Source organism: Lepus europaeus, chromosome 2, assembly GCF_033115175.1.
Source record: "Lepus europaeus isolate LE1 chromosome 2, mLepTim1.pri, whole genome shotgun sequence".
In the NCBI taxonomy this organism is placed as follows: Eukaryota; Metazoa; Chordata; class Mammalia; order Lagomorpha; family Leporidae; genus Lepus; species Lepus europaeus.
Window position 1 is genome coordinate 159433896 of NC_084828.1, and position 24390 is coordinate 159458285.

Genomic DNA, 24390 nt, shown 5'->3' on the forward strand with positions numbered 1-24390 from the left:
TGCACCTGCATGGGAGACCAGGAGAAGCACCTGGCTCCTGCCATCGGGTCAGTGCAGTGCGCCGGCCACAGCAGCCATTGAGGGGTGAACAAACGGAAAAGGAAGACCTTTCTCTCTGTCTGTCTCTCTCTCTCACTGTCCACTCTGCCTGTCAAATAAATAAATAAAGATAAGATGTAAGCTACAGCTCAGAAAACTAAACTTTCCTCCTGTAAAACCAGCAAGTAACTCTTGAATACTTCGCCCAACAGCAGAGCGATACTTGGTTGTAATCTTGAGTTCTTGGTATGAGGTTGAAAGCCAGTTTGCCTCTTTCTTGGTCAAGAAGGAAAACATGTCCATCTTTATGAAGATGCTGGGACGCCTACTTAGGTCTTGCCCTCTTTCTGATTTTGTCAGCAGGGTTCCAGGGGTGGTGATGGCCATGATCCGAATCGGATTTTCCATCTATTTTGGTGGCTCTTGGCCTGACCATGCTTGATCCCTCCTGCGTCCATACCAGCTTCAGATGTGGGTTCCTATGTTTTTTCCATTCCCTCCTCGGTTTTTTGTTTTGTTTTGTTTTTGGTTTTTGTTGTTGTTGTTTTTTTTTTTTTTTTTTTTCAGTTCCACCAGTATTCATTTCTCCCTTGGCCTGGTCAGCTATTATAATAATATTTTTTAAAAAGCCTTCATTTTGTGAATTTAAGAAGAAGTTCATGTTCTCTGCCACACAGAATTCATTCCACAAGAGGATAAAAGGGAACATTACATCACAACCTGTTTCAAATTCCTAAAACATCCCTTTCATCATAGCACTCACCCGAATCAGGGTAAATAGGTCTATCATTCAGCAACCCCAACCTCACTCTTCCAATCAGACTTCAGTCTTACTTTGTAACTATTTCTGAGCAACCAGTATTTTCATATCAGGCTTTCATGGGGGGGGGGGGGGGTCTAATGCATCCATACTCAGCAGAATCTCAAACTAAAATAACTGACTTGGAGAAGTAAATATGCTTATCTTCTATTTTATTAAGTGGCTATTTTTACAAGTGTATCCATTTATAGAGAAGACTTACATGGTATCAACTCCTTATATTTTCCAATCTAATTCAGATCATCAAACAGTATAATAGGCAATCATGCCTATTATAAAACAAACTGAAACATTCAAATATAGTAAAATTTAAAAGTCCTTTTTCTTTGTGGCTGGTGCTGTGGCATAGCAATTAAAGCCAGCACTTGCATCCCTGGCATCCATCTGGGTGCCGGTTCAAGTACGGGCTGCTCCCTTTCCAATCCACCTCCCTGCTAATGTGCTTGGACAAGCAGCAGAAAATGGCCATAGCGCTTGGGCTCCTGCACCCACAAGGGACACATGGAAGAAGCTCCTGGCTCCTGGCTTCGGCCTGGCCCAGCCCTGGTCATTGTAGCCATTTGTAGAATGAACCAGTAGTTAGAAGCTAGTTCACTTTCTGTCTGTCTCTCTCACTCTCTCTCTCTCAAATAAATGAATAAATCTTAAATAAATAAATCTTAAAAAAAAAAAAAGGACTTCTCCTCTCTTGTAAAAAACAACAAAAGTACTTTGTTTCCCTGTTCAGATAAGCTGCCTGTTTAGCTCTCTGTGTTAGTGTGAAATACCATGACTATCAGGCCTGTTAGTTACATTTATTCTCCATATATGTTTCAAGAACATTCATTAGAATATCCTAAATGCTGATGTTTACCCAAAGATTAGACAAATGTTAAGTAATTTTCATGTTTTAAAAACATTTGTTTACCCTTTTTTGACTGACTTGGTTTTTCTGGCCTGCAGTGATCCCAGAGATGATGGTAGTTTGGTATTATAAGAACAGTAACTGTCCTGGGGAATATCATTGAGCATTCTTTATTGCTAAGCACTTGACATGCATTCTCATTTTATCAGAACCCAATCTGGGGCCGGCACTGCAGCTCACTAGGCTAATCCTCCGCCTGTGGCGCCGACACCCCGGGTTCTAGCCTCGGTTGGGGCGCTGGATTCTGTCCCAGTAGCTCCTCTTCCAGTCCAGCTCTCTGCTGTGGCCTGGGAGGGCAGTGGAGGATGGCCCAAGTGCTTGGGCCCTGCACCCGCATGGGAGACCAGGAGGAAGCACCTGGCTCCTGGCTTTGGAGTGGCGCAGTGTGCCAGCCGTAGTGGCCATTGGGTGGTGAACCAATGGAAGAAAGACCTTTCTCTCTGTATCTCTCCCTCACTGTCTAACTCTGCCTGTCCAAAAAAAAAAAAAAAACTATTAAGATCAGAAATGCTTTTAAAAAAAAAACCCAATCTGAGAAGGTTGTTGAATCCCTGTTTCATTAGCTTTGCTGTCTAAAGTCAAACTGTTGAGATTTAGAATTCTTTTGTTGTTGTTGTTCTTTGGCTTTTTCTGTCGTTTTCAAAGAACTTTGGGGATGTGATTTTTCTTTTATTTCATATTTTCATTCCTCCCTGTAACCACTTAGTACTGGAAGTGATTCAGCTTTGAGCATTTGAATTCCTCAGAACCTGTATATCAGTTATCTGTAAAATGGAAATAATAGCATTTTCCTCATAGAGTGACTATGGAAATGAAATTATGCAATGAAGGATAATCTGGCATGCAAACATAGAACTGTCAGTCATTTTTCATTTTTATTTTTGTGTCAGCTTCCTATGATAGACATGAAGTATTTTTAAATTTAGAAAATATCACCTTTACTACTGTGTTGCAAGTTTGGGAGCTTTCGAGTTACTTATGAACTCTACCATTTCCCAAGGATGTCTCTTGTGTGTGTTACATAGCATTCACTAAGAGAGTAGGCATTCAGCCAACTCTGTAATTGCTGTAAATTTACTCTATCATTAACAGAATTAGTCACTGTTTTATTTTAGACTGTGCTTAAATATTTTACATCTGCATTGTTGTAGGCTATGTGGAAAAGCAAATTGTCACTTCTAACTAGCGAGTTATGACAAATCCTTTGTATTGTGTTGCACGTATATTGGGTTGTTCCTCTGTTAAGATAAATAACTGCCGTGTCATACGTCTGCCGTTTATTACCTCTTTCCTGAAAGATGAAGGAACCCTGTGTATTTACTCCATTTTACATTTAGCAAATCTATAAATATGCTTCCTCTTAGAGAATTGCCTTGGGTAGTGGGAGACCTATAAAAATCGTAAAAAGGAGGAGAACATTGTCCTGTTTGTGTTTGTGTCAGTCTTTAGTTTAACAGTGAGTGTCATGATCCGTCATTGTTGCGCACTTTGCGTGGGCTCCGTTGCTGTCTCAGCTGTTCTCCCTAATCAGTTGCTCTTCCGTAGGAGGCACTTAGGCAGTTACGAAGCAAGGATGAATCATCTTCTCTAAGAGAAGAGGGCTCACTGGACATCTGGTGAATTGCTCTGTAAAGCACTAATTAATTAGTAAGTGTTGTTGGGTCAACATGGTCCCACATGGTTTTTAAGGTCAAAGTTCAAGAGCAACTCTTCTTAGTATCTGATTTTTGGGAGACATGCCTCTGGTGGGAGGAAGAAACTAAGAAAACTGTGTTCTGGGCCGGCGCCGCGGCTCACTAGGCTAATCCTGCGCCTTGCGGCACTGGCACACCAGGTTCTAGTCCCGGTTGGGGCACCGATCCTGTCCCGGTTGCCCCACTTCCAGGCCAGCTCTCTGCTGTGGCCAGGGAGTGCAATGGAGGATGGCCCAAGTGCTTGGGCCCTGCACCCCATGGGAGACCAGGAGAAGCACCTGGCTCCTGCCATCGGAACAGCGCGGTGCGCCGGCCGCAGCGCGCCTACCGCGGCAGCCACTGGAGGGTAAACCAACGGCAAAAAGGAAGACCTTTCTCTCTGTCTCTCTCTCACTGTCCACTCTGCCTGTTAAAAATAAAAAAAAAAATAAAATAAAAAAAAAAAAAAAAGAAAGCTGTGTTCTGATTCTGACACACGTGTATTGCATATGTACTCAGTTAAAACTGGGATGTTGATGTGAGTCTTTGTGTGCCTCTTAAGTTTATATGCCAGGTCATCTTCATTTCCAACTCTGTTCTTTGGGATTGCAGCAGTTTGTTTGATCCACACATGATTATGCTACTGAAAAATTTGTCCCAAGCCACAAAAACCCATTTGTAGAAAATTTATATACAAAGCTGTTTAAAAACACTTTAATCATTGTAAATTTCTGAATCACTTTGTTTTTTGTTAATCAGTTAAGGAAGGAAACCTCTATTTCGTGCCAAACAGGAATTGATTGAGCTAGTTTTAAATGACTGTGTCTTTACAAAATAATATCATATTCGAAATAAAGTAATTAGGAGCACATGTTTAACCTACTGGCAAAGACCCCGATACCGCACATCGGACTGCCTGGGTTTGATTCCTGGCTCTGGCTTCTACCAGTGCAGACCCTGGGAGGCAGCAGTGACGGCTGAAGTAATGGGTTCTTGCCACCTGTGCCGGAGACCTGCATTGCATTCCCAGCTGCAGCCCCAGCCATTGCAGGTATATGGAGAGTAAACCAGCAGAACAGAGTTCTCGGTCTTTCCCAGCCTGCCCTCCCCACACCTCTGCACCTTACAGCCCCTCAAACTAAAAAAATAAATGACACATAAGCTATAATGTGAAGTTTTTTAATGAGGATTTAAATATCAGCTCTTCTCTTCCTAAGGAATGAGTTTTACTACCTTATATTTTAACATACATGGTGCAGACTGGTCTCAAACTAGGGTTATCCAGAAGGCCTATGAAGAATCAAATATACATAGATTTCAGAAATTTTTTGCACTAAAATAAGCCTATCTTTTAATGTTGTTTCCACAATCTTAAAGAAATTCTTCAGTAAAATCACAAAATCACTTATTTATCTCCTGACCAAAATGTTTTTGAAAATTGAAAGCTACATATGGACCACAGTATATTGAAAATTATTTCATTTTTAATTTTATTTATGTATTTGTTTATTCAAAAAGGTAAAAGAGACAGGGATCTATTTGCTGGATCACTTCCCAAATGCCTACAACAGGCACAAAAGAACTGGGCCAAAGCCAGGAGCTGAGAACTCAGTCTTGGTTTCCCGTGTGGGTGGCAGGGACCCCAGTTCTCTGGGCATCACCACTGCCTCCCAGGGTGTGTGCATTAGCAGGAAGCTGGAACTGTGAGCAGAGCTGGGATGAACCGAGAGACTTAGGTGTGGGTGATAGGCACTCCCAGTGTCATGACATCTAACACCCCCCTCAAAAAATTAATTTAAATGGTCCCTTCTAATGTCATATCATAATTAGTTGTCAGCTTTGAAGTGTTTAAAACATTTTTTAAATTATGTGTTAGAAATACTTTATCTCTTTTCCTTTACAAAACCCCTTTTTTGTCAATATGTGGATTGCTGTCTACACCCTCGAATAAGAGAGTGGCACAAGTAAAACATGTATAAGCCTGGTGTTGGGGAATTATTACATGAACACATGCATTCTCCCCTTATGCACAGTAACTAGTGGGTGTCAGAGTGGGGAAAGGAGACTAACACTGGTGGATTCTGGCCTCTTGTGTACTTGAGTCTTCACAGCCACTGTGGGTATAGCTGTTATTTTCTCTGTTTCACTGATGAGGAGACTGTGTCTTAGAGATGCTAAGTGAGTCATCCAAAATCAAAGTTGCAACTTAGAGTAGCTAACTCCCTAACCCATGTATTTTTCCCATAGTAAACTATAATGTCTTGGAACTAGAATAAACTGTATAAACAATCTACTCTAAGTCCCATTTTGTTGGAAAATAGAGGTTCAGAGTAGCATATTTAATCAGCCATTAAGTAGCATTCTAAAGCTCTAATCCACATAAAGAATTGTTATCTTTCTGAAACTCCTTTTAAGGAGAGGTGATTTGTGAATCACAGAAATAACACAAGTTCATTTTATGGTACATTTCAAGATAAAGTAATAAAGCATCTGGGAAATATATGTATTCATATATATAAATATATAGAAAATATATACCTACATAAATAGACATATACAAATATGTGTATATATAACATCTATTTTATCTATTTATATAATATGTATTATATATCTGTATATATTTTATATGTCTATGTAGGTATATTTTATATATCTATATGTAATATAGATATAATCATGTAGATATATAATACATACTGTATATATCCATGTAGATATATAATATATATTTTATAAGCACACATGTTTTATGTTTTTTAGTTTCCTATTGGTGCTAAAAGAAATTACCACAATCAGGGCTGACATGGTGATGCAGTGGTTTAAACTGCTGACTGTAACACTAGCGTTTCTTTTTTTTTAAGATTTATTTATTTATTTGAAAGGCAGAGTCACAAAGAGAGAAGGAGAGGCAGAGAGAGAGAGAGAGAGAGGTCTTCCATCCACTGGTTCACTCCCCAGTTTGCAACAACAGTCAGAGCTATACCTAGCTGAAGCCAGGAGCCAGGAGCTTCTTCCAGGTCTCCCACGAAGGTGCAGGGGCCCAAGGACTTAAGCCATCTTCCACTTCTTTTCCAGGCCATAGCAGAGAGCTGGATTGGAAGTGGAACAGTTGGGACTCAAACTGGCACCCTTATGGGATTTGGGCACTACAGGCGGCAGCTTTACCCACTACACCACAGCACAGCCCCTGTAGATAAAAAAAAAATTTTTTTTTTGACAGACAGAGTGGACAGTAAGAGAGACAGAGAGAAAGGTCTTCTTTTTGCCGTTGGTTCACCTTCCAGTGGCCGCCGCGGCCAGCGCACTGCGGCCAGCACATCGCACTGTTCCGAAGCCAGGAGCCAGGTGCTTCTCCTGGTCTCCCATGCGGGTGCAGGGCCCTAGCTCTTGGGCCATCGTCCACTGCCTTCTCAGGCAACAGCAGAGAGCTAGCCTGGAAGAGGGGCAACCTGGGGTGCCGGCACCACAGGCGGAGGATTAGTCTATTGAGCCACCGCGCCGGCCCCCTGTAGATAGAATTCTAAGAACATGATATTCCCTTCCTCCCTCCCTCCCACTCTTCTTCCTTCTCCCTTTCTTTTAGTTTTTGAGATAACATTTTAAATTTATATTCCAGTGAAGATGCTTAATACTTCACCACATAACAAGTTTAACAAGTGAAAAGCAAGAAATACCTAGTGGGAATATAGACAATGCCTGTAAACAGTAATTGAATGGAAAAATGATCATTTCACCTACATACAGTAAATTTCAAAGTAATCACAGATCATTAAACCTATAATAGTATAATATTCTTAACCTTTGGTTTGACTAAGGTATAAAACATAGTTTCACAAAACTATATTTGCAGCAATACTGATACACACAGATATTTCTTTTTCTCTCTTTTTTATTTTTTAATTTTAGCTCCCACATATAAGGGAGAGCATGCAATGAGTTTCTGTGTATCATACATAAATTAAGACCTCTCTGATCCAGGGTCGCCTGGGAATTAACATTCTAGATAAACAAGTTTTCTGTATCACTATATCCAAATCATGTTTTTAGAATTTCCTAATATGTGGAAAATATTCTAAAAGGTGCACTCTTCCTTGCCATTGAAAACAACGTTCTCAGTAAACCTTTACTTCTCCTTGAGGAATGATGGCTGTTGTAAAAATCCGTTGGTGTGCGGTGCTTCAAATATACCTATAAATGCAAACGTAGGTGTAAGTTGTTTGATACACAGAACTAAATAGCTGTTAACCCCTGCAGTGGAGCTGGCATTTGCTTTTAGGGTTGTTTCTTCGCGTTTGCTTCTTTGCCAGGAATGTAGAGTGAAGGGAATACACAAGCTGACAGGACAGGCTCTTTGGAAAATGGAGGGGGGATATCGGGGCATTCTTCTGTAGGGGCAGGGGGAGGAGGGGTCTCTCAGCTACTCTGAAATCTGCTGGCAGTAGCCAATCTATTTGTCAACATTCAAAACATCATTTCCGATTTCTGAGTCGTGGTCTGAGGGCCGCAGGTGCTCCTCCTCAGTGCGTGTGTTCTTCTCCCTCATCTCCCCTAGCCTTGGGGATAGGGTCTGCGGGAGAATGCTGGCGTTTCACTGCTGGGGTTTTTGGAGAGCCTTTGCTAGTGAGTTTTGCCTTGATTGTGGAATGCATTTGCTGACAGGACCAGGCTACAGATTTTTTAGGGATTCTTTAGCACTTAAATTAGAAACGGCAACAATAAAAATATTTATGTCAGAGTGCCTAACAAATATTGAGTGTTTACAGAATGTGAAATCTCTGCTGAAATAATAATCTAGAAAGCTTTAATAAAGTGGCATGAGGCTTTCTAGATGTTAAAGATGTTAATAAAAATTATTTTATGCTTCCTCAAGATCTTCTCCACAGTTTGCCAGCTTTAACTCTTAAGTTGTGGTTGTAAAATAACTCATGAGCATTACAAAATGATGACCCCTCAGAGAGGTAGGTAATTGAGCACTAGCCTGAAGTGTATTGGCAGACGTTCCGCAGACTGGGCTCTTTCTCTATGCTGGTCACTGGTGGACATCAATGGAAAGAAAATACCCAGGCGTGATCTCAGCCAGGTGAGGAGGTTTTCCTGTGGCAGGTGTGCCGACAGCAGTAGTAGGGTGATGGAGGGCCCCAAAGAGCTCATGGCTTACATATGAGAGATGAGTGTGTGACATTTTTTGAAACAGTGGAATTATAAATTTTTCCACTTTCCAAAGGCAGTAGTTGCAGTACATGTAGGGACAGTCAGCGTGCCTATTTAATTCAGTCTGCTTGGACGATAAACATCTGTAAAGACTGACACTACCAGCGTTATCCATTTTGTCATTATCAGCATTATCCAGCGTTCGATTGTAAGACATTCTGTGCCTCAAAAATCTACAGGACCCTTTGCAAACTCATGTTTTAGTACCTTTCATCCAGCTGTGCTTCACTTTTAATGAAGTGTTCCACTGAAAACAACAGTCAACAGTTTTTTAAAAATCATTAATTAGGAAATGGGCAAAGGACATGCAGACACGGAAGATATCCAGGTAGCATGTGAACACATGCGAAAGCATTCAGTATCATTAGCAGTTGGGCAAATGCAGATTTAAACCATCATGAGCAGTTACTGTGTCCTGTCGCAACGACGGAAATAAAACTTTGTAATATCAAATGCTGGTAAGGATATTGAGTAACTAGATCACATTGCCATGAGAATGTGAAATGGAGCAGTCTCTCTGGGAAAGATCATGGCAGTTTCTAAGAATGGTAGGTAAAGCCACTGCCTGCCATGCCGGCATCCCATATGGGCGTTGGTTCATGTCCCGGCTGCTCCACTTCCTATCCAGCTCCCTGCTAATGGGCCTGGGAAAAGCAGTGGAAGATGGCCCAACTGTTTGGGCCCCTGCCACCGACTGGAAGACCCCAATGAAACTCCTGGCTTCCAGCTAGCCTAACCCCAGCCATTGCATCCATTTGAGGAATAAGGGTTAGAAGATTTCCCGCTGTCTTTCCAGAGCTCACTCTATGTATATAACTCTGATTTTTTTTAAAAAAAAAAATTTTTTTAAAGAAACAAAAAGATTATAGCAGTTTCTTTCTTTTTTTTTTTAAAGATTTATTTATTGAGAGAGTTACAGGCAGAGAGAGAGAGACAGAGATAGAGGTCTTCCATCCACTTGTTTACTCCCCAAATGGCAGCAACAGCTGGAGCTGGGCCAAACTGAAGCCAGGAGCCAGGAGCTTCCTCTGGGTCTCCCACACAGGGGCAGGGGCCCAAGCACTTGGGCCATCTTCCACTGCTTTCCCAGGCCATCAGCAAGGAACGGGATCGGAAGTGGAAGAACCAGAACTTGAACCGGCAATCATATGGTATGCCGGCACTGCAGGCAGATGCTTAACCTACCACACCACAGTGCCAGCCCCATAGCAGTTTCTTAAAGCCAAACATGAGCTTACCATGTGACCCAAAAGTTAACTCTCTTGGGCATTTATCCCAGAGAAATAAAAACTTACATTCAGGGTCAGTGTTGTGGCATAGCAGCTTACGCCGCCACCTGCAACTTCAGCACCTGTTCTACTCCCAGCTGCTCCACTTCTGATCTGGCTCCCTGCTAATGCCCCTAGGAAGTAGCAGAGGATGGCCCAAGAGCTTGGGCCCCTATACCCACATGGGAGACCTATATGAAGCTCCTGGCTTCAGTCTGGCCCAGCCACTTTGGGAGTGAACCAGTGGATGAAAGATCTGTCTCTCTCTCACACACACTGACTTTCAAATAAATGAAATAAATCTTTAAATAGAAAAAGAAAAGTTTATATTCACACTGATGCGCATACCCAAATGTTCATGACAGCTTTCCTTGTAATATCTAAAAGATGAAAATTACTCTGTGGTGCTGTGAGTTCTAATAAGAAATGTGTACTTCAGCTTCCTCTCCACCTCACAGAGCTCCTAGAACTCTTGGAGTCTCAGCGGTGTGAGTGTCTTCCTGTGGGCTAATGAGATGACTGCTGGCTCAGGGCGCTGGACAGTCTCAGGATAGAGGCTGGTCTCCGGAAGAGCTCACCCTGTGATTAGAGGTTACAGCTTCCTCCAGGGACAGCAGACAGGTTCAGAGTTGAGTTGTTCACAAGGAACTAGTGCTTTAATCCACCAGGTTAGGTAAGGAAGCTTCTGGATTGCTGGACTCAAGGGGGCTAGTGTACCCCCAGGAGGGTGTGGAAGATCTGCCCGCTTCCCCCATACCTTGCCCTCTTACCTCTCTTCTATGTAACTGTTCATCTATATCCTTTGTAATATCCTTTGTAATAAACCAGTAAACATATTTGAAGTGCTTTCCTGAGTTCTGTTATCTGCTCTCTCAAGTGATAGGACCTAGTTAGGGGTTTTTGGAAACCCTTAGCCAGGCAGAAATTCCAGAGGCCTTGATTTGGGGCTGGCATCTGAAGCAGGGCAGGGGGTTGGGGGAGACTCCTGTGGGAACTGAGCCTTTAACCTGTGGGATCTGACTCCTAGCTCCAGGTGGATAGAGTCAGATTTGCATCAAGTTGTAGGATGCCCCCATCAGAAAACTGATTGTTGGCAGGTGCTCTCCCACTCCATATTTGGTCACAGAGGTAGCCATGTTAATTGTGAGAGCAGGGAAACAGTTTGGTGTTGCTATCATAGATACCCAGATACCTTTCAGTGGTTAAATGGATAAACTGGTACATTTGGACGGGGAATACTATTCAGCATTTAAAAGGAACAAATTGTTAACATAGTAAACAACAACTTGAATGGAGTGAAAAGAGCCAGTTTCAAAGGTTACATAAGGTATATTTTCATTTATATAGCATTCTTGAAATGCAACAGAGGAGGAACTGCTGTGCTTGCCAGGAATTAAAAAGGTGAAAGGGAAAGGCCACTGTGGTTATTGAAAGGCAGCATGAAGGCTATTCAGATGGGATTGTTCTGGTTCCCACTGTAGTGATGCTCACCCAGATCTGTCCATGTGGTTAAATTGCATGGAGCCAATTGCAGATACATGCACGAGTGCATGTGAAGCTGGCGAAATCTGGAAAAGCTCTGTGAATTGTATTAATGTCGGTTTCCTGTGATATCCTATAGTTATGTGAGGTGTTGCCATTAGGGAAAATTGAGGAAAGATAAACATTATGTCTCTTTATTAATTCATATTACTGCATGTAAATCTACAGTAATCCCAAAATTAAAAGGCTTTAAAAAAAAACACCCACAAAGGCGGGCCGGTGCCGTGGCATAGTGGACTAGGTTTCTCCCTGTGTCGCTGGAGTCCCATATGGGCACCGGCTTGTGTCCTGGCTGCAGCTTTTCTTCCAAGCCAGGTCTCAGCTATGGCCTGAGAAGGCAGTGGAGGATGGCCCACGTGGTTGGGCCTTTGCAACCCTGTAGGAGGACCAGAGGAAGCACCTGGCTCCTGGCATCAGATCAGCTCAGCTTCAGCTGTTGCAGCTACCTGGGGAGTGGACTAGCAGATGGAAGACCCTTCTCTCTTTCTCTCTTTGTAACTCTACCTCACAAATAAAATAAATAAAAGTCTTAAAAAAAAAAAAAAAAGCAGAGGCAATGAGACTGAGTAGTAGAATGTGGGCATTTCAAATCAGCAAAATTGTGTGCAAATTCTGGCTCTACCACTTAACTACTTTTGGAACCTTGAGCCAGCTCTTTAACCTCGCTGTGCCTTCATTTCTTCATTTTTGAAGTGGGTAATAATGTTATTTCCCCTGTTGAACTGTCTTTGCGGTTAGCACAGAATAGCCAGTGTCTTCTAGGTTTCTAAAATACTATTATGTAAACCACTTAGCATTTACATTGGATTGGATAGTCTTCATGCAGCACTTAAAGAGATAACACCCTAACTTCTCTGCAGAAATTTTAATATCACTAGGTATTTCCTGTTTCACTAGCTTCTGTTCATGTCTATATTTATAAGCCTTTCATAAGGCTTACTGTATTACTTTTTCTGTTTTCCTAATTTGAACACTTATTAAATGTCTTTATTCCCTTCTACTAATACGTGCATTTGAACTGTAGATTTCCTGTTTACAGCAGTTTTAGCCAAATCAGAAATTTTGCTATTGACAACTCAGCTTCATTGTCTTTCAGCTATAAATATAACTGATTTTTTTGTTAGTCCAAGAATTAGTTAAAAATACCTTTATTGTTAGAGGGAATCTTTCATGTATAGATCCTGACTTTGTATTATGATCTTAATGATATCAATTCTTTGAAATATAGTAAGCTTCCTTTATGGGCTAGCATGTGATCAGTTTTGGTAAATGTTTCTCTTGTGCTTGAAAAAATATATACTCTTAAATTGTGTATAGAATCTTGATGCATTCCCTTGATTTTTTTATATACTTACTAATTTTTGGTCTGGTTTACTTATCAGTTACTGTAGTGAGAATTGCCTCCTTTGATGGTAGATACATCATTTTTCTTCTTTGAATCAATCATATGCTCTAATTTGTATGTTTTTGGCTATGCTCATTAAGTACAACTGATTCAGAATTGTAGCTGTTTTACTGATGAATTATTCATTTTATCATAATGCAGTGGCCTTCTTTATTCCTAACAATGCTAACATATATTTGATCTGATAGTAATATAGTCATTTAAACTCCTTTTTTTTTTTTTTTGACAGAACATTTGCACAATGTGAATATTCATGGTTTAGAATTCTTTGAGAGAAAATTCCTCAGTCCAGAGCTGAGGCTTTTTCTGGCCAGTTTCCTTGCTTGTTCTCCCTTAAGGCATGCCTTTTCAAGTTCATGTTTTCTAAAAGACTAGCTACTCCAGGGTCCTAATTCTTACAAGGGCCCTCAGTTCCAACTCCTTGCTTCATCCAGGCCAAAGATTTCATCTTCTTTCTCCATGAGGACATCAAAACCCAAACTTCCATTTTATTAAGCAGTTGGGTCCCTGCCACCCACACAGGATTCAGTTTCTGGCTCCCAGCTTCAGTCTAGCCCATCCCCAGCTGTTGTGGGCACCTGGGGAGTAAACCAGCAGATGGGAGTATGTCCACTCTCTGGCTTGCTCTTTCTCTCCGTCTCTTTCATCTGAAATAAGTTTTTAAGAAAGAATTTAAGATGTGTGCTGCGCTGTGGTGTAATGGATAAAGCAATTGCCTGCAGTGCCCGCATCCTGTGTGGATGCTGATTTGAGTCCTTGGGCCCCTGCACCTGTGTCGGAGGCACAGCGGAGGTTCCTGGCTTCCAGCTTCGGATCAGTCCAGCTCCAGCTGTTGCAGCCATTTGGGGAGTGAACCAGAGGGTGGAAGACCTCTCTCTATGTGTCTCTGCTTCTGCCTCTCTGTAATTTTGCCTTTCGAATAAATAAATAAATCTAAAAAAAAAAAATTTAAGAAGGGAACAGTTTATAAATTATAACTAATATGGTATGTGTGTAACCAGTACAGGTTAATAACTAATATACTGCTAAAAAAGAGGCAGATTATTATTTTTTAAAGATTTATTTTATTTATTTGAAAGACAAAGTTACAGAGAGAGGTCTTCCATCCGCTGGTTCACTCCCCAGATGGCGGCAACAGCTGGAGCTGCACCGATCCGAAGCCAGGAGCCGGGAGCTTCTTCCGTGTCTCCCACGTGGGTGCAGGGGCTCAAGGACTTGGGCCATCTTCTACTGCTTTCCCAGGCCATAGCAGAGAGCGGGATCAGAAGAAGAGCAGCTGGGACTCGAACTGGCGCCCATATGGGATGCTGGTGCTTCAGGCCAGGGCTTTAACCCGCTCCGCCATGGCGCCAGCCCCAAGAGGCAGATTATTTACGTACTTGTTCTATGTAGCACATTTTAAAACCATGTGATGGCATAATATTTTCTTCTTGTAAGTGTTCACATGCTTTTTCATGTTTATTTTTAAATGGGCAAAGTTTTCCAGGCAGCTGGAATCCAACGAAGATGTTCTTTGAAACTTATCAGAGGACAGCATCATTGTTCACCTCAGAAACACTCCCATGACTGCATCAAGAGCAGATTTCATGCCCAGGACATTTGTTAAATAATAGCACTCTTTTTTTTTAAGATTTTATTTATTTGAGAGGTAGAGTTACACAGAGAGAGAGGGAGAGACAAAGAGATCTTCCATATGCTGATTCATTCCCCAGATGGCCTCAATGGCCAGAGCTGGGCCAGTCTGAAGCCAGGATCTTGGAGCTTTTGGGTCTCCCACATGGGTGCAGGGGCCTTAGCACTGGACATCCTCTCTGCTTTCCCACGCCATTAGCACAGAGCTGGATGGGGAAAGGAGAAGCCTGGATTAGAGCCCGTGCTGCAGGCAGAGGCTTAACGAAATAGCTCTCTTTATGCGAAGCACAACATTTCCTATTCACATTTCATTCTCTGTGGCCAAAATGATAAGTTCTAAATTTATTACTTTTGTCTGTTGATCTATTCTCCTGTGCCTAAGGGAAAACCAAGTGTATTTTAACTAGTACCTGTAATAGTTTACCTGATTTAAAAAAAAAAAAAAAAAAAAAAAAAACCTGCTCCTAACAACTTTACTTGTTCTTGTAGGTTACGTTCCGAACAAGAATCTATCACTGTAACATCAACAGCCAGGGTGTGATCTGTCTGGACATCCTGAAGGACAACTGGAGTCCAGCCCTGACCATCTCCAAAGTCCTCCTCTCCATCTGCTCGCTGCTCACAGACTGCAACCCTGGTGAGGCTAAGTCCGTTCTCGAGTTAGCGCCGGTGTCAGACCTCAGTAACTTGCTGACTTCACCCCCGCTACACCAATACTATTGTCGATTTTTTGATTTCCAAAGTATGCAGCTATTTTCTTTTTAAATTGAGTCTTTCCAGTAGTCTTTTTAGGATCTGTTTTTTGCCAAAAAGGAAAAAGCACAGTGTGATGATAATTAATGAAAAATCATTGTAGATGGGAAAGTACATTTACAGAATGCTCTAGATTCTCCTGCCAAATAATAAAAAAAATTCAAATTGAATAGCTTAATCTTTAATTGGATGCCTATTAGAAGATGTTAATTTGAGAAATGTGGGCTATTAAAATCTGATAACAACCAGGCAGTGCCACACAGATGTAACCTTTTTGGTATCTTAATAACCATGCATCCTGAGAACCTATTAGAACAAAAAACGTGGATGTTCTTGAACTAGAAAATACCCAAAAAGTAAACGAGGAAATACAGCTTCCCAGAAAAAACAAAGATTTTGTGGTGCATTTCACATTGAAAGTTCTTACTTTCTCTGTGCTTGTCTGTATTTGACTAGTTTCTTTTGACTGAATGACAAACCAACTGCCAACATTTTACATGTTTTGGGTTATTTTAGAAAGTAAATTAGCTATAACGTTTTCATTGATGTCCTTAGTGGGACCATTCTTATTTAAATACTTACTTTATTGTCCTATTATTGAATGAGATTCCATCTTCCATGTTCAGTGTGAATTTTGATCTCAAGCTTCTGGCTGGTTTATAAACTTGAAGAAATTTTACTCTTTTTTTTTTTTACTTTTGCATGTTATTATTTAATGAGGAAATATAAAAGCAGATTGTAGTAAAACTGTATTGCAGCTAAAATCCCCACATCCCATGTCTGAGTACCTGAGTTCAGTACCCAGCTCTGGCTCCTAACATTGGCTTCCTGCCAGTGCAGACCCTGGGAGGCAGCAGTGACGGCTCAAGTCGTTGGTTTCTTGCCACCCAAATGGGAGACCTGGATTGAGTTTTAGCTGCCGGCTTTGATCCTGCTCAGTCCTGACCAATGAAAACATTTGGGGAGTGAACCAGAGGGTGGGAGTTCTCTGTTTCTCTGCCTTTCAAATAAATAAGAACAAAGATTTCCCAGTTGCACCCTGTGTTTATGAATGCTGGCACTCAGTAGATGTTTATCTGAAACATGTCAAAATGTGCATTCTTTTGTTTAATGGACTTATTTCATGCTGTTATTTGGTACACATAATCTCTGACTTTTTTTCCTCTTAAACTTCAAATTATCTTCAGATAATCACAGATACAAATTGAATACAAGAATAGAGCTGTTTTAGTACCAAAAATGCCGTCATCTCAGAAGTAAGCCTTGCATGATAATGATACAGATTTAACCAACTTAAAAAATGCTTAATCTTACCCCTGCATAAACTGATTTTTTTTATCTTTTTTATTGTCCAATAATTTAGATGTGTTTCTTTTAATAATTTCCGGTGTATTAAACAACAAATATTATGTTTTCAGGGTGGAGCTATTAGCATGATATTTGTAGACAGCAGATGTGGTTTTGAAAGCAAACTCCACTGTTTATTAATTGTGCAACCTTGGACTGATCACTTAACTTTCTTCTATCCCGAGTTCCTTATATAGAATGGGGATTCTTAGCAGTCCTACCTAAATCACTGGACTGCTGTGAGTTTAAAATTAGTTGATAGATTTGAAAGCGTAAACAGTGATGTTGTCGATGCTATTTTCCAGAGTATAGAGAACATCAAATGGGCATGCAGTAGATAAAGGATCAATACCCACTCAGGTGAAGTTAACTGAGATAAGATCATATTGAATAATCTCTGACACCACCATGTCAGCATTGACACTCTTAGATTTTATAACCTGAAAAGAAACCTAAACCCGAATTAGCAGTACCTGTTCTGTCATCTCCTGAGGTGAATTCTCTGTAAGGTGGCTGGCATCCAGACACAGTCAGCTATTTGATGGGTGCACACATGGTAGTTGTTCTGTTCCCATTGCAATGGTTTAGGCAGATCTAACTGCTGGTCTTAGTAGGCCACCACTTCATGATGGCTTTCAGCGAGCCTGATAAGCTACTCTCGTCTGTCAGATGTCACCTGGCAGCCAGAGTTGAGCTGTGACACCAGTCAGAATGGTAGAGAGTAGAGGACAATAAGCTCAAAATGTGAGCAACAGCCTCCCACGTCTCTGAGTTTAGTTTGGCTTGAAAAATGAGATTCAGTTCATAAGCTGCCCAAGTTAAGAATACCGTTACAGTTCTGTTCCATTTGGCTTCATCTTTTGAAGTTTGTTTGCTGTTTTATGGAGCTTTTTTTCTTTATTGACTCATAAAAAGTGTACATATTTATGGGGTACCCATAAGGGGTTTCAGTACATGCATACATTATGTCATGTTGAAATCAAGGTAAACATATCCTCCTCAAACATTGATCGTGTCTTTGATTTCTATCATTTCTTTCAAAATCCTTTCATGTGGTTTTTTTAGAATATACAGTATATTATATTCCTTCTATCTGTGATTTAGTACCATTGATCACCCTTTGCTCACTCTCTCTCCTTACCTTCTGGTAACCACAGTTCTACTTTTTTAGATTCCACACATAAGTGAGATGATATAGTATTTATCTTTCTGGGTCAGGCTTACTTCACTTAACATTATGATCTCTAGTCCCATATATATTGTCTGGGGCTGAGGCTGTGTCATAGAAGGTTAAGCCTCCTCCTGCCATGCAGGCATCCCATATGGGCGCTGGTTCAAGTCCCAGCTGCTCCACTTCCAATCCAGCTCCCTGCAAACGTGCCTGGGAAAGCAGTGCAAGATGACCGAGTCCTTGGGCCCCTGCCAGAAGTTCCTGGCTTCTGGCTTTGGCCTGGCCCAGCCCTGGCCATTGCAGCCATTTGGGGAATGAACCAGCAGATGGAAGATCTCTCTCTCTCTCTCTCTGCCTCTGCCTCTGCCTCTCTGTAACTCTACCTTTCAAATAAATAAATAAATCTTAAAAAAAAAAAAAAACTGAAGGAATGGCATCCTTTTTAAGGCTGAGTGATATTCCATTGTCGATATGTACATTTTCTTCATCCATTCATCAGTTGACGTACACCTAAGGTGTTTCCAGTGAAAGTGTGCATCCTTGTCTTGTTCCAGATCTTAGAAACTTTTCAGCATTTTACCATTCAGTGTGCTTAAATTAAAAAAACAAACAAACAAAAAAAAAACTTCTTTATATGAAATCTGTTTCTTTAAATATTTTTAAATGTGCTTTTATTATGGTCTTCAAACCTATGGGTATTTTACCTCATACAAAATCAGTTATCCTGATAACACTGACAATTATGAGATAAAACAAGAAGATTAATAATTTTACTATACTGATGCTTTATTTACAGAGTAATATCTAGAAATATTGTAACCATTTCTTTTTTCTTAAAACAAATAGAGCTGCATGTCATCTATTTTGCTGATTTCACTTCTACTTACCTATACTGCCAGTGTTATTTCCTAAAGCAGATGACCTGTTTCATTCTGAATGCAATTCTGATACTATTTTATTATATTTATTCAAAAATATATGAGTCTTATGAGACAATTCAAAGTTTGAAGGCAAAGCATTTGATACTGAGAAATTACTGCCAGAAAATGTTTGGCCTGACTGTAGAATTGTCATTGTGACTTTTTTACATTCCCTTATCTTTTAGAGCTATAGCCTGAACTATCTCCAAATGTAATTCTTTGGTATCTGAGATTTCCTTCAAAATAATCCAGAAAGATTAGAGGTGGGTAGCGGTGTAGAAATTGGATCAAGATTGACGATTCCAGTTGTTGGATCTGAGAAATGAGTACATGGACAGTCAATGTGTTTGAAAGTTTCAGTAATAGCCGGTGCCATGTCTCAATAGGCTAATCCTCCGCCTGCAGCACTGGCACACCAGGTTCTAGTCCCGATCGAGGTGCTGGATTCTGTCCTGGTTGCTCCTCTTCCATTCCAGCTCTCTGCTGTGGCCCAGGAGTGCAGTGGAGGATGGCCCAAGTCCTTGGGCCCTGCACCCCATGGGAGCCCAGGAGGAAGCACCTGGCTCCTGGCTTCGGATCAGCGTGGTGCACTGGCCACAGCGGCCATTGGAGGGTGAACCAATGGTAAAGGAAGACCTTTCTCTCTGTCTCTCTCTCACTGTCCACTCTGCCTGTCAAAAAAAAATTATAAAAAAAGAAAGTTTCAGTAATAATTTTTTTTTTTAAATTTTTGACAGGCAGAGTGGACAGTAGAGAGAGAGACAGAGAGAAAGGTCTTCCTTTTTGCCGTTGGTTCACCCTCCAATGGCCGCTGCGGTAGGCGCGCTGCGGCTGGTGCACCGCGCTGTTCCGATGGCAGGAGCCAGGTGCTTCTCCTGGTCTCCCATGGGGTGCAGGGCCCAAGAACTTGGGCTGTCCTCCACTGCACTCCCTGGCCACAGCAGAGAGCTGGCCTGGAAGAGGGGCAACCGGGACAGGATCGGTGCCTCGACCGGGACTAGAACCTGGTGTGCCGGCGCTGCAAGGCAGAGGATTAGCCTATTGAGCCACGGCGCCGGCCCAGTAATAATTTTTTTAATTACAAAAGATTCAACCCATGAGTACCAACAGTGTAAGTTGTAGAAGGTGTCTGATTTGGTTGTTGTTTTCTCTGGGAAGGAACCACTTAGGCTCCAGCCCTGGCCCTTTGTATGTCACTCCCCTGTCACCTGCCACCAGGGCCAGCGAAGACCTGCACTCGAAGCACCCAGGAAGTCTTTGTCTAGCGCTCTTCTAGCAGCCAGAGAACTGTGTGGCCAGATCAGGCGAGAAAGCTCACAGCACCCTGGCAGGATGGCTGAGCTGCTCCCTAACCCCCATCACCTTTCAAGTATGATCAAGTATCAATCCTTCCCTTCTTAGACTTATGCAGATCTTTATTCAAGCAACAAATAGACCTAAGAATGGCAGCTGATTAACCCTCAGCCTCACAGAGATTAAGCTGGGGGTTAGCACAGCTGCAGCTTCGCTGGTGAGAGCTTTATTCTTCTCTAATGGACAGAGCACATGAAAAGAGGAATTTGCTCCCAGTGGCGCTTTCATAGTGACCTCTGAACGTCAGGAGAATGGCTTCTTCCTCATTCTTCAACGTCACAGCTTGATTTCACAGGGCTGATGGCTTGTTTTAAGCAGCTGACACAGTCCTTATCTATAAAACTCCTTCATTGTCTCAGCTTTGATTCCGCTTTCCTGTCTTTGGCTTGGCTATGATTAGATAGTAAATTGTGTTACTAAATATTAAAATTTAATAATTGATAGTGACTGCTGATGGGTGGAGACCATAAAATAGGGTTAATTATTTCAGCACATGTTGTGTAGCTTATGTATACTAAACTTTTGAACTATTAGTTTGCTGAAAAATATGTATAACACTGGGATTGGATTCCAGTGCTCACTTAGCTATGCAAACCTTACATCTACATATCCCATTCTGCTACTCTTGAGAACTGGCAAAGAACAGTTTCTTTAACTGAAATTTTGCTAAACCTCTGAAAATGATGAGCCTCCCTGTGGTCAAAGCAGGACTGTGTTTAGCAGGAATGCAAAAATCAGATTTCTAGAATAGCCACTATAGTTGCCTAAGACATTTTTTTAAAGTGAGAAATTTACAAAGTAGAAATCCATGGTCCAACATGTGACTGATTTCAAGCTGTTTTCTTTATTTGTCAAGAATTAACTTCTCTTCTAGATAATTATGAATTCTAGAAGTCACTCCAATCAGTGCTTCCAAATGTGGACAGAGTTATTTAACTTCCAGGACACCTTACCCAAAGAAAAATAAAGCTCTGGTTATTCAGAATTTACACTTTGCCCCTTGTCAATAAACATTAAATAGCCACTATGGATCAGTCTGCCTGATATTTTTAATTCCAAAAGAATAAATAAAAGTCAAAAATTTTCCCAGGGACTTTGGATTCTAACTCAGTATTATCTTGGAGAGCCCTGCTGCATTCCCCACACAGGTTCCCATAGGCTGGCTAAGATAAGTTCTTAAATAATAATATTAATGCTGTGGAGCTACTAGGGAAATTGAGAATTCATTGAGAGGAATAAGTAAAACCAAGGAATTCTCATCGTAGAGAGAAGATTCTGCTTTCTGAATTAAAGAAGCTTCACAAAAGTGAGTCTATCATCATTATAAGTTGGCTTTTAACCTTCCTGTTTATAAATGTTAGCTTTAAATGCTAGTGAAAGGATGATTTCCGGACCCTGTCAGTACTACAGTGATAAACTCTTTAGTCATTTTGCAAGGAAAACCGGTACTGAATATAATAATGCAAACCAAAAGATCCAATTGTTTGTAGCACTTTATCAAAGAATGATCTTTTTTATATATAGAAAGCTTTTTTAAATAAATATAAATTTCATATGTACAACTTTTGGATTATAGCAGTTCTTCTCCCCATACCTGCCCTCCCACCTCTTCCTCCCTCTCCCACCCCATTTTTCATTAACATTCATTTTTTTAAAAAAGATTTATTTTATTTATTTGAAAGACAGAGTTACAGAGAGAGAAAAAGAGAGAAAGGTCTTCCATTTGCTAGTTCACTCCCCAGATGGCCACAACGGCCAGAGCTGCTCCAATCCAAAACCAGGAGCCAGGAGCCTCCTCTGAGTCTCCCACGTGGGTACAGGGGCCCAAGGACTTGGGCCATCATCCACCGCTCTCCCAGGCCACAGCAGAGAGCTGGATCAGAAGAGGAGCAGCCAGTACTAGAACCATATGGGAGGCCAGGGCGTTAACCTGCTGTGCCACACACAGTGCTGGCCCCAAGGTTCATCTTCCTTCCTTCCTTCCTTCCTTCCTTCCTTCCTTCCTTCCTCTTCTTATTTCCTTCCTTTTCTTCTTTCCTTGACAGGTAGAGTTATAGACAATGAGAGAGACAGAAAGAAAGGTCTTCCTTCCGTTGCTTCACTTCCCAAATGGCCATTATGGCCGGTGCTGCGCCGATCCAAAGCCAGGAGCCAGCTGCTTCCTGCTGGTCTCCCATGTGGGTGCAGGGGCCCAAGCACTTGGGCCATCCTCCACTGCCCTCCCAGGCCACAGCAGAGAGCTGGACTAGAAGAGGAGCAACCAGGACTAGAACCCAGCACCCATATGGGATGCCAGCGCCACAGGCAGAGGATTAACCAAGTGAGCCACGGCACCAACCCCCCAAGGTTCATTTTTAAGTATCTTTATATACAGAAGACCAACCCTATACTAAGAAAAGATTTCAACAGTTTGCACCCGCACAGACACACAGAGTGTAAAGTACTGTTTGAAGACTGGTTTTACCATTAATTCTCATAGTACAACTCATTAAGGACAGAGGTCCTACTTGGGGAGCAAGTGCACAGGGACTCCTGTTGTTGATTTAACAATTGACATGCTTATTTATGAAGTCAGTGACCACCCGAGACTCATGTCATAAGCTGCCAAGGCTATGGAAGCTTCTTGAGTTCACAAACTCCAACATTATTTAGATAAGGCCATAATCAAAGTGTAAGTTCTCTCCTCCCTTCAGAGAAAGGTACCTCCTTCTTTGATGGCCCCTCAAAGAATGCTCTTCTAAGAAATACTGACTGAGAAAGGAAAACCTAAAGTACCTGATCATAGGTTTAGACCTTGGATTGCCTCGTTGTAGAGCAAGTAAAGAAGGATTGCCTTTCATTCAGAGTTGCCAGGAAAAGAAGAAGAGAAGGGTGTCTTCAGTGTGTAGGTCAGAGATGAGTCTATGACAGTAAGGATGTCCTGTATGGTCCTTGGTATTTCTGCCTTTCCTGGTCAACTACCTTGAACATCCAATTTGCCTAGATAAAAATGTGGTAGCTGTTTATTACTGTTTCATGGGTCATTGCCTAGAAATGCTGACCTACAAAAACTTTGCTTCTTCCATAACTTAAATATATATCCTTGGTAGGTTTCATTCCTCTAAAGGTGTAAAAACTAGACTTTACTGTATTTGCTGATAGATGGGGTGCATTAAAAATGTGCCTTTGGTGTTTCACCTTAGTCTGTTATCTAAAGAAAAGGGCCTGCTCTTGTTTATTAAAGAAGAAAATATAGTGTTCTGTGTATCATCTTCTTGTTTATTTTTCTCACTTCTGTTTCTTTACCCTTGACCCAGGGAATAGCTGTCAACTTGGCTTGAGCTATAAAGTGCTACCGGCATTCTTAAAGTAGGATGTTAAATCCCTAAGGTGTGATTCTTTTCTGATTCTTTTTGGCTGTTACAGAGTTGTTAACACACCTTTTTAGGATTCTGATTAGTGTGTCCTCTAAATGCCTGGGCAGTAAATTCTCACTAATTCAGTATTATTGAGAGATCAGCCTGATTAGTGCTTTTTTTGATGAATTGTAAAGTTTAAATGAATGAAGATATAATACTGTTAAGTACATGTAGGAAATGTTGGTAAAATGTTTAAACTAGATGATCTCTAGACTCTGCTTTATAAAAGGCTGAAGTGAGGGGTTTTGTTTGTTTGTTTTAATTTTATTTATTTGAGAGGTAGAGAGGGGGAGACAGAGAGAGGTCTTCCATCCTCTGGTTCGCTCTCCAAACGGCTGTAACTGTCAGACCTGGGCCAATGCGAAGCCAAGAGCCAGGAGCCAGGAGAATCTTCCAGTCTCCCATGCGGGTGCAGGGGCCCAAGGACTTGGGCCATCCTCCACTGCTTTCCCAGGCCATAAGCAGAGCACTGTATCGGAAGAGGAGCAGCCAGGACACAAACCAGCACCCATATGGGATACAAGGCGCCACAGGTGGAGGCTTAACCTACTATGCCACACCACTGGCCCCTAAAGTGAGGTTTTTCACACTTTCCAGTTAAGACACCACTTGGGAAGCCTGCACCCATATCTGAGTGCCTGGCTACTCCTGATTCCAACTGCCTGCTAATGTGCATTTTGAGAGACAGTAAATTAATGACTCAAATTCTTGTATCCCTGTCACCCATGGGGAATACCTGGATCGAATTCCCAGTTCCTGGCTCCAGCCCCAGCTGTTGCAGACATTTGAAGAGTGAATATGTATATGGGAAACCAGTCTCTCTCTCTCTCTCTCTCTCTCTCTCTCTCTCTCTCTCTCTCTCCCTCCCTCTCTCTCTCTCTCTTCCTTTGTCTGTCTCTCCCCTTCAAACAAAATACATTTTACTTTTGTAAGCTTTAAAAAAGTAGCAAA

General features: G+C 41.5%; 1 protein-coding gene across 3 annotated transcripts in view; it reads left to right on the plus strand.

Moving 5' to 3' along the window:
• LOC133749904 (ubiquitin-conjugating enzyme E2 E2) overlaps positions 1–24390 on the plus strand; it is a 389174-nt gene that overhangs the window by 315094 nt on the left and 49690 nt on the right. For all 3 annotated transcript variants that reach the window (XM_062179274.1, XM_062179282.1, XM_062179288.1), the window contains exon 5: positions 14987–15134. In XM_062179274.1, coding sequence (XP_062035258.1) covers positions 14987–15134 — 148 coding nt within the window. The remainder of the gene's footprint in view (positions 1–14986; positions 15135–24390) is intronic.